We start from the raw sequence: 10,271 nt of genomic DNA, 5'->3' as shown, positions 1-10,271 counted from the left end.
CGCCACCTCGCCCGGCTAGTTTTTTGTATTTTTTAGTAGAGATGGGGTTTCACCATGTTAGCCAGGATGGTCTTGATCTCCTGACCTTGTGATCCACCCGTCTCGGCCTCCCAAAGTGCTGGGATTACAGGCTTGAGCCACCACGCCCGGCCGTGGCCATATAATTTTACTTTGGCAAGTGATAACTGGTGGCTGAATGATGGGGCTCTTGGGCTGCCAGTCTCCACATTTGTGTGTGTCTCTAATGTGTGCGATACGCGTCATACAGCGCAGTACCACAGAGCTGGAAAAACCATGGGACCCTGTTAGATTTGAACAAGCATATATGCAGTACAAGAGAGAACACAGCCAAATTGAGTTGAAACTGTTAAGCAGATGGTTTGTTCTCTAGCTAACGTGATTTGTTCCCACATATTAGCCTTGCAGTATGAGAAGTTCTAATTCTTTTTTTTTTTTTTTGAGATGGAGTCTCGCTCTGTCACCCAGGCTAGAGTGCAGTGGTGTCACCTCGGCTCACTGCCAGCTCTGCCTCCTGGCTTCATGCCATTCTCCTGCCTCAGCCTCCTGAGTAGCTGGGACTACAGGCGCCCGCTACCACGCCTGGCTAATTTTTCATTTTTCAGCAGAATTATGTATTGCTAGATGTCATTTACTTTTGGGTGATTTGCATATACCTTTGGGAATCACACGGTCATCACGCTGGGCTTTTATGCTCTGAGTAAACGTGAAGCATCCCTGGGTAATGGCCTGGTTTAGTTTGCTGCTCATCAAATGCCAAGACTTGCTCCCTGGTGTCCTTCTAACATTTTATTTGGGGTTTGCTCTGGGAATGGAAATTTATTGTATTGTTGATTTTCCTGCCTAAAATGAGATGATTGAGGGCCAGGCATGGTGGGTCACGTCTGTAAGCCCAGCACGTTGGGAGGCTGAGGCTGGAGGATCACTTGAGTCCAGGAGTTTGAGACCCGCCTGGGCAACATAGTAAGACCTTATCTCTACAAATAATTTTTTAAAATTAGCCAGGTATGGCTGGGCGTGGTGGCTTATGCCTGTAGTCCCAGCATTTTGGGAGGCCGAGGCAGGCAGATCACCTGAGGTCAGGAGTTTGAGACCAGCCTGGCCAACAACCCTGTTTCTACTAAAAATACAAAAATTGGCTGGGCATGGTGGGCGGGCATCTGTAATCCCAGCTACTTGGGAGGCTGAGGCAGGAGAATCACTTGAGCCTGGGAGGTGGAGGTTGCAGTAATCAGGATCGCGCCACTGCACTCCAGCCTGGATGACAGAGGGAGACTCTGTCTCAAAATAAATAAATAAATTAAAAAAATTAGCCAAGTCTGGTAGTGTGTGTCTACAGTCCTACCTATTTGGGAGTCTGAGGCAGAAGGAACACTTGAGCCCAGGAGTTTGAGTTTTTTAAAAATGAGATAGCTGAATTTAATTTTAATGTTCTGTGGTTTTATTATCAGTCAATGCCAATAGGGAGACAACTGATATAAAATTGGAGAAGTACTTTTAGTCCTGTCACTGCTCCCTTCCAGTGTGGAGAATGAATTGGGTTATAACAGAATCAGTGAGCCCAACCACTCATGTTTTACATAGCAGGGTGGGTGAGGGGGATTTACATGGATTGTATGTTCTTAGATGGTTTGGGGCCATTCTCATTCTCCGTCCTGTTGAATAGGCCTCTGAAGACCTTCTCAAGGAACACTACATTGACCTGAAGGACCGTCCGTTCTTTGCCGGCCTGGTGAAATACATGCACTCAGGGCCGGTAGTTGCCATGGTGAGTGTGCCTGTGTGAGATACTCCAAGTATGCATTGCTTGTCGTCTGCGCTAGGCTCTCTTCTAGACACTGGGGATACGGTCATGAGTGAGACCAAATAGATATCTGTTTTCATATATCAGCTAATGGTTAGGGATAGGCTTCAGAAATGACATAGGTTAGTGATAGGCCCAGAAATGAATAGGAGTAGCAAGTGATCGCTTTAGATTGGATGATCAAAGAATGCAATTTTTAAGCTGCGATCTGAATGACAAGAAGCAGCCAGCTATGTACAGAATCACAGTGAGAAACATTTCCAGCCAAGCAAACAGCATGTGCAAAGGTCCCAGGGTGGGAATGAGCTTGGCTTTTTCAAGTATGGGAGGAGAATTGAAATGCCCGAAGCCTGATGGGTGGGAGGGAAGTTGGGATGTGAAGAGTTCAGAGGCATGGGCAGGGGCCTCCTCTCTTAGGGGTGTGTTGACCATGTAGTTCCTGAGTGCTGGGAAGCTATGGGACACTTCACACTTGGCCTTTTTTTTTTTTTTTTTTGAGATGGAGTCTCGCTTTGTCACCCAGGCTGGAGTGCAGTGGCACAATCTCGGCTCACTGCAAGCTCCGCCTCCTGGGTTCACACCATTCTCCTGCCTCAGCCTCCTGAGTAGCTGGGACTACAGGTGCCCACCACCACGCCCGGCTAATTTTTTTGTATTTTTAGTAGAGACGGGGTTTCACTGTGTTAGCCAGGATGGTCTTGATTTCCTGATCTCGTGATCCACCCGCCTCAGCCTCCCAAAGTGTTGGGATTACAGGTGTGAGCCACTGCGCCCGGCCCACACTTGGCATTTTAAGGAGGCTGCTCTGGTTGCTGAATGGAGAGTACATTGTAGAAAGGCAAGCATCAGGGCAGGGAGACCAGGATCCCTAGTGCTGGAATAAGTGGATACTCTAAATATTTGTTCAGTGAATGAATGTCATGTTAAGGGGCCTTTTTTATTTTTTCCTAGTTTTGGATTAATAGTTGCCAGATTTTCTGCTGAGATGGGTTTTCTTCTTTGACCATATCTTCTTCTGTCCTTGGAGGTCTGGGAGGGGCTGAATGTGGTGAAGACAGGCCGAGTCATGCTCGGGGAGACCAACCCTGCGGACTCCAAGCCTGGGACCATCCGTGGCGACTTCTGCATACAAGTTGGCAGGTGAGATTCTGCTCTTTTTCCCCCTTTTCCAAAATCTGATTTAGTTGCCACAAGGATTTGGGTTTCTGAGGCTGGAGGTAGACATGATACCATATGCAGGTTGATTTTATTGGAGTTTATTGTTTTCCTCCCCCTTAAGTTGGCGTTTGGCTTTGGTTTTTAAAATCACTGTAGTTGTACCTCCGTTACATGAAGTGTGGAACCTGGTACAACACACTTTGCTGGCCACAGTCTTTCCTGAAGGCTCTTACTGTTTGCACCAGTGTGACCGGGAGGGCTGAACGTGGGGAGGGCATTTTTCACCCTTACATGAATGGCCATTGTAGGCTTTTTCTTTTAACATGGTCTAATGTCCATGGAGCTTCAGCTTTTATGCTGCTGTGGCTGTAGATTTCTGGCAATGGGCGCATTTTAATCCTTCTGGTCTTGGTCATGTGACTGTCTCTTTCTCCACCCAGGAACATTATACATGGCAGTGATTCCGTGGAGAGTGCAGAGAAGGAGATCGGCTTGTGGTTTCACCCTGAGGAACTGGTAGATTACATGAGCTGTGCTCAGAACTGGATCTATGAATGACAGGAGAGCAGGCCGCAATGCTTTCACATCCATTTCTCCTCCTTCCCATGGGCAGAGGACCAGGCTCTAGGAAATCTAGTTATTTAAAGGAACTTCGTCATAATTTGGAAGGAAGCTCTTGGAGCTGTGAGTGCTCCCTGTACAGTGTTACCATCCCCTACCATCTGATTAAAATGCTTCCTCCCAACGTAGGATTCATTGAGTTGGTTACTTTGTATTGTTGTATTTTTTTTTCTTCTTTTCATGTACACTGAATAACCTGACCTAACAGAGAATGTAAATACTATAAAAATTATTTATATTGAGATCTCATATACACACAGGCATTCTTTGCCTGCCCTTCTTAACCCCTGCGTCCCTTCCACTCTTGGCACGGAGCTACTCAACAGGCATCTATGGAGCATCTGCTACATGGCCAAGACTGGACTAGGTGCAGAGGATTCATCAGAAATTATACATGAGGGCTGGGTGTGCTGGCTTGTGCTTGTGATACTAGCTACTTGGGAGGCTGAGGTGGGAGACTAGCCTGGGTAACAGAGCAAGACCCTGTCTCACTAAAAAAAAAAAAATTAGGCTGGGTACAATGACTCATGCCTTTAATTCCAGCTATTCAGGAGGCTGAGGGGAAGAATCGCTAGAGGCCAGTACAAGTCCAGCGTGGGCAACATAGCAAGACACTGACTTTACAAAAAAAAAAGAAAAATTAGCTCTGGTACTGTACACCTCTAGTTCTACCTATGGGGAAGGCATAATAGGCAGGAGGATTGTGCCCGGGAGTTCAAGGCTGCAGTGAACCATGATCATGCTACTGTACTTCAGCCTGGGTGACAGAGTGGGACCAGTCTCTTAAATAAAAACATATCCATCCTGTTCTTGAGAAGCTCTTGGGGATTCAGTGAATGGGGGAGTGTGGGAAGTTGTAATTCCTCTGAAAATCAGAAAAGCTAGGTAGACAGTAGGCCTGGGTCCCTGGGATGGCCTCAAATGAAGCAGGAGGTCTTGTAAGTAGCTTTGATTTGTTAGGATATTGATTTGGTTGCTTTAATGGAGACAAGATAGAAATGTACTTCTCTTTCATTTGAAAGTTCAAGTGTAGTCGGGTGCGGTGGCTCATGCCTATAATCCCAGCACTTTGGACAGTGGCTCATGCCTATAATCCCAGCACTTTGGGAGGCCAAGGCAGGAGGATTGCTTGAGCCCAGGAGTTTGAGACTAGCCTGGGGAACAGAGTGAGACCTCATCTCTTCCAAACATTAAAAATTAGTCGGGTGTGGTGGCACATTCCTATAGTCCTAGCTACTCAGGAGGCTGAGGTAGGAGGATTGCTTGAGCCCCAGAGGTTGGAGCAGTGAGCTGTGATCCCACCTCTGTCCTTCAGCCTGGGGGACACAGTGAGACCTGTCTTCAAAAAAAAGCCCTAACTACTCAGTAGAGGTGGTCATAGTGGTAAGGCTCTGATCTTTAAGGTGGTCTACACACACCTGGTTCCTTCTAATCAGTCCTACTTGGATTACCACCCCATGTTCCTGCAAGTTGGGAAAGGAAGTGGAAGAAGTATCCCTTTTAAAGAGACATCTCTGAATTACAACCTCCACTTCCTCTTACATCCCATTGGCTAGAACTTAGGCATATGGCTGCATCTAGCCGCAAGGGAAACTGAAAATTTTTTTTTCTTTTGAGACGGGGTCTCACTCTGTCGCCTAGGATGCAGTGCAGTGGTGTGATCACAGCAGCTCACTGCAGCCTCGACCTCTCTGGGCCCAAGTGATCTCCTACCTTAGCCTCTGGAGTAATTGGGACTACAGGCACATGCCACCACGCCCAGCTAATGTTTGTATTTTCTGTAGAGATGGGGTTTCGTCATGTTTCCCAGGCTGGTCTCCAACTGCTGGGCTCAAGGGATCTGCCTGCCTGGGCCTCCCAAAGTTCTGGGCTTATAGGCGTGGGCCATCGTGCCCAGCCTGAGGGTTTTTCTTTCTTTCTTTTTTTTTTTTTGAGATGAAGTCTCGCTCTTGTCGCCCAGGCTGGAGTGTAATGGTGCGATCTTGGCTAACTGCAACCTCCGCCTCCTGGGTTCAAGCGATTCTCCTGCCTCAGCCTCCAGAGTAGCTGGGATTACAGGCGTGTGCCACCGTTCCCGGCTAATTTTTGTATTTTTAATAGAGACGGGTTTTCACCATGTTGGTCAGGCTGGTCTTGACCTCAGATGATCCACCTGTCTCAGCCTCCCAAAGTGCTGGGATTACAGGTGTGAGCCACTGCGCCTGCCTGCTGAGGGTTTTCTTATCTTTCCTGTTCATCTGGCTTCGGTAGAGGCAATAGAGGGGAAGGGACTTCTCAGGAGCGGGGAGAAGAGGATAGTTGGGGTGGGCTGCCTTTATGGACAGATGAGGGCGAGATGATTTTTTTTTTTTTTTTAATTTTTGAGATGGACTCTCATTCTGTTGCCCAGGCTGGAGTGCAGTGGCACGATCTCAGTTAACTGCAACCTTTGCCTCCTGGGTTCAAGTGATTCTCCTGCCTCAGCCTCCTGAGTAGCTGGGATTACAGGCATGCGCCACTATGCCCGGCTGATTTTTGTATTTTTAGTGGAGACGGGGTTTCACCATGTTGTTCAGGCTTGTCTCGAACACCTGACCCCGTGATCCACCCGCCTCGGCCTCTCAAAGTGCTGGGATTACAGGTGTGAGCCACTCCACCTGGCCTGAATTTCTATTAATATTTTACACAAAGTGTGGCCTGTTTGTTTTGGGGTGTGAGATGAGCATACCAGGACTTGGGGAATGAACATGTGTGTAGTGAAGCTGGAGGGTTACAGCCTCCCCAGTTAAGGACAGTCTTCCCAGGAAGGAAAGAAGAGGTGAAAGCAGAGGGGTGGTCCTGACTGTACCCTAAGTAGCCATCAGTGACCTGACCAAGGGGCAGATAGCTCTCCCCTGGACAGAGAAAAGTCCGTGAAATTTCCAGAGCTGTTTCCACAGTTGACATTTGGTAATCCAAATGAGGGTGTGCTTCAGATTGAAGCCAAAAAATACAGTGCCCCCAAATGAGGGCACATGACAGTCATTGTCAATGTCTGGTGGGCTAATGCTCTGTAACTAGAATTTTGGAAAGCAGATAAGGTGTAACAGAGGCCAGGTTGTCATCTATCTGGCCAGTGACAGGTAATCAGCGCAGTGGTAGGGGCACTCGGGTGATGGCATGATTGCTGTGGTCAGCTCAGAGTCCTGAGGGGAAGCAAGCGGCGCCCACCATGTCAGGGCAGTACCACTGCTGTGCGGCTGTCAGTCAGTGCTGCAGGCGCTGAGAGGGGCTCGTGACCACCCCAGGGAAGTTGGGCATCACCAAAGGGAGCTTGTTTGCAGTTTACACACTGCAAATAGGAAGTGTGTACAGGTCGATGACAGGCCTGATCTCTATGACACGGTCTAGACTTTCCTCAGGGTCCAGGGGCGCGCCTCAGGGTGAACTGGAAAGCTCGACTGCACTTTAGTGCCAGGTGGGCAGGGATCCCTATCTTAGGGTGGGAGGGGGCAGCTGATTGGGGCTGGAAATGTAGGTGGGGAGACGGCAGCCAGGCAGCAGGGCATCCTGCGAAAAGAGCATCTCGCTAAGGAGTCTGAACGCCATCCTGTAGGAGGGGGAGTCATCAAGGCAGGGCAGGGGCAGGACCAGATGGTCGTCTCAGGTGCTGAGCGAGGCTTCCAGTTTGCGGGGAGAGGTGAGATCGAGGCCGGCAGAGGTAAGATCGAGGCCCATTGGGAGGCCGAGGCTTAACCAGGGCTCAAGCAGAGGGGAGGGAAGGCTGGATTTCAGAGGTAGGGAGAAGGCCTGTGGGTACACGGCGGGGAGGGAGAGTCAAGTCAAGGTTAATGCCAGTGCTCGGGCGGATGGTGAAAGCAGCAGATGGCCTTGACGGGGTAGAGAACTCGAGCACAGAAGCAGGTTCTGTGTGTGTGTGTAGGAGCTTTTGGGGTCACGGGAAGTACTGAGAGGTGAGGAGTGGGATTTGGGACGTGCGTAGTTCAACTCATAGGACGTCCAGGTGGAGAAGGAATCAATTCCTGTCTCTCGATTCGTTTCGACCACTGCCCGGCGAGGGCGCGCCCCGGCTGGGCGTGGGCACGGTTCTCGGGCCCCGTCGGGCCAGGCCGGTGGGGCGTTCCTGCGGGGTGAGAAGCTAGGTCCTCCGGGGTGTGGCCACGTCGCGCTCCGCCCCCCGCCCCTCCTCCGCTGCCGGCTCTCGGGTGTGGTGGTCGCTTCAGCTCTCTGCTCTCGCAGCGCAGCGCCGCCACCCGGCCCCTCCAGCTTCCCGGTAAGGCGGTGGGGCACATCCCTTGGCGACTCCTCCGGCTCCCTCTTCCGCTTGCGCGGCCGCAGGTGGGCCCGGTCTGTGGGCGCCCCCCGATTTCCCGCAGGTCTCGCGCGGGGTTGGAGCGGGAGATTCCTTTGCCGCTTGCGCCCCGCGGGCCTTCGGACTCCGCAGAGTGACGCCGGCCCTGCGCGGGGCGGAAGCACCCGGGAAGCCACGTGTCCCCGCGGCCGCGCGTGGTGGGGGAGGCGGGCCCGGCGGCGCCCACGTGGCCTCCTCCCGGACCCTGACCGCACCTCTCGCCTCGCAGGACCATGGCCAACCTCGAGCGCACCTTCATCGCCATCAAGCCGGACGGCGTGCAGCGCGGCCTGGTGGGCGAGATCATCAAGCGCTTCGAGCAGAAGGGGTTCCGCCTCGTGGCCATGAAGTTCCTCCGGGTAACTCGCCCCGGTCTCCCCTTCCCCTGCTGCAGCCGGCTCGCGGGTGTTTTTCCCTCCCGGCGGCGGTTTGTCCGCGTTTCCTTTCCGAGTCCATTTCGCGGCCGCGAGAATCCCTTTGCCCTCTGCCCCCGCCCACGGCGGCTCTGGCCCGCCGACCATTTCCCGGGGCGGTGGGGACAGACGCCCTTGGGAAGGTGAAGCGCGGGTAGCGTGACTCGCCCTCCGGGTCTGGCTTCCTTCTCGCGGGCCGCCACCTGCCCACCGGCCGCAGGGAGGCAGCAGGGAGTGGAGAAACCCCGTGCCCCAGACCCCCTGCGCCTGCCCACGCGGGTCCACCTAGGCACGGAATGGAGTCTTAGAATGTCCTTTGCTTTAGTCTGAAACTCCGAATTCCAGTGCGGTGCTCCTCCTTTAGCATAGGGTAGGAACTATATTTTCCACATTAAATTTGGGGCACAGATCTGAATCCCTACACTTAGGGATAAGTATCTAAGTACTGAAATTCAACCAGGCTCATCGGTGAAGAGAATGTTCTCAGTTACCATCTGAAATATTTAAAAGGGCATTGTGAGTAGCCCAGGGGAGTTTAATGTGACCTCTGCCTGGCATGTGACCTGACATATGTACTTCAGTTGCAGCTAAAATTTAATTCCCTAAATCTAGATCTTCAAACCACCTACTTCTTAGGATTACAAAACCCCTAATGTCATTGACAGTATAAGGGTGTCTTTACGATTAGAACAGTCTTGGCCAGGCGCGGGGCTCACGCCTATAATCCCAGCAATTTAGGAGGCCGAGGTGGGTGGAGCCCAGGAGTTGGAGATCAGCCTGAGCCACATAGCAAGCCCTTGTCTCTACAAAAAAAGAAAAAAAAAGAAAAATTAACTGGGCATGGTTGGGGGCCTCTGTAGTTCCAGCTGTTTGGGAGGCTGAGGTGGGAAAATCACTTGAGCCCTGGAAGTTGAGGCTGCAGTGAGCCATGCACCGCTGCCGGGGTGATGAGAGGGAGACCCTGTCTCCTAAAACAAACCAAAACAACACAGCAAAAAAGAACAGTCTTTCTGTTAAAATGACATTAGTTTCATGGTTTGGATGGGATTTAAAAAATATTTGTGTGAGTATGTATATATTTCCACACACCGCTTATGAACGTGGGCTAGAACATAAAACCGGACTTGCTAATGGGAGGTTCAGAGGATGGGATGGAGTCTTTCCAGCTTAGCTCCTAACTGGCGCGTCCTCTCCAATGCCAGGCCTCTGAGGAACACCTGAAGCAGCACTACGTTGACCTGAAAGACCGCCCGTTCTTCCCTGGGCTGGTGAAGTACATGAACTCGGGGCCGGTTGTGGCCATGGTGAGTGGTTGTGGGGAATGAGGGAAAATGGGGAAAAAGTGCTCGGTGTTCTTTTTTAGACATCTCCCTCAGCTAAATTATTTTATGAATGGAACCTGCTGAAGTTAGTTAACTGAGCAGCTAGGAGCTTGGGAGGAGAAAGCAAATCAGACCTTAGAAATGGGAAGGATGTTAGCTGGGTGTGGTGGTGCACGGCTGTAGTCCCAGCTACTCGGGAGGCTGAGGCAGGAGAATTGCTTGAACCGGGGAGGCGGAGGTTGCAGTGAGCTGAGATCGTGCCACTGCACTCCAGCCTGGGCAACAGAGCGAGACTCTGTCTCAACAAAGGAAAAAAAAAAAAAAAAGATAAGGGAAGGATGTTTTCAGGTAAATTTTTCGAGGGTTAAATAGAATCTCACTGCCTACAAGAATGCTAAATTTCCGGGCCAGTCTCCGTGGCTCATGCCTGTAATCCCAGCACTTTGGGAGGCTGAGGTGGGTGGATCACCTGAGGCCAGGAGTTAATCCCAGTTAGGAGGCCAGTTACTCGGGAGGCTGAGGCAGGAGAATCACTTGAACCTGGGAGGCAGAGGTTGCAGTGAGCGGAGATCGCCACTGCACTCCAGCCTGGGTGACAGCAAGAC

At 51.2% G+C, this 10,271-nt stretch overlaps 2 protein-coding genes across 9 annotated transcripts in view; both read left to right on the top strand.

Annotated features, from left to right (window-relative positions):
- Positions 1-3,751, top strand: part of NME1 (NME/NM23 nucleoside diphosphate kinase 1) — a 15,565-nt gene extending 11,814 nt beyond the window's left edge. The window contains exons 3-6 of one of the 3 annotated variants that reach the window (XM_011999225.1): positions 1,685-1,786; positions 2,850-2,962; positions 3,421-3,549; positions 3,628-3,725. In XM_011999225.1, the coding sequence (XP_011854615.1) occupies positions 1,685-1,786; positions 2,850-2,962; positions 3,421-3,538 (333 nt within the window). In that variant the 3' untranslated portion in view covers positions 3,539-3,549; positions 3,628-3,725. Of the gene's footprint in view, positions 1-1,684; positions 1,787-2,849; positions 2,963-3,420 lie in introns of all 3 variants that reach the window. The other 2 variants (XM_011999226.1, XM_011999227.1) reach the window with 2 other exon arrangements.
- A 3,040-nt stretch (positions 3,752-6,791) lies between these two features.
- Positions 6,792-10,271, top strand: part of LOC105553236 (nucleoside diphosphate kinase B) — a 23,626-nt gene continuing 20,146 nt past the window's right edge. The window contains exons 1-3 of one of the 6 annotated variants that reach the window (XM_011999219.1): positions 6,792-7,037; positions 8,161-8,290; positions 9,547-9,648. In XM_011999219.1, coding sequence (XP_011854609.1) covers positions 8,165-8,290; positions 9,547-9,648 — 228 coding nt within the window. In that variant the 5' untranslated portion in view covers positions 6,792-7,037; positions 8,161-8,164. Of the gene's footprint in view, positions 7,038-7,159; positions 7,260-7,627; positions 7,919-8,160; positions 8,291-9,546; positions 9,653-10,271 lie in introns of those variants that run through there. The other 5 variants (XM_011999218.1, XM_011999221.1, XM_011999220.1 and 2 more) reach the window with 5 other exon arrangements.

Source organism: Mandrillus leucophaeus, unplaced genomic scaffold (assembly GCF_000951045.1).
Source record: "Mandrillus leucophaeus isolate KB7577 unplaced genomic scaffold, Mleu.le_1.0 Scaffold59, whole genome shotgun sequence".
NCBI lineage: Eukaryota > Metazoa > Chordata > Mammalia > Primates > Cercopithecidae > Mandrillus > Mandrillus leucophaeus.
Note: the sequence above shows the minus strand (reverse complement) of the source record. Positions and strands in the feature narration are given on the sequence as shown.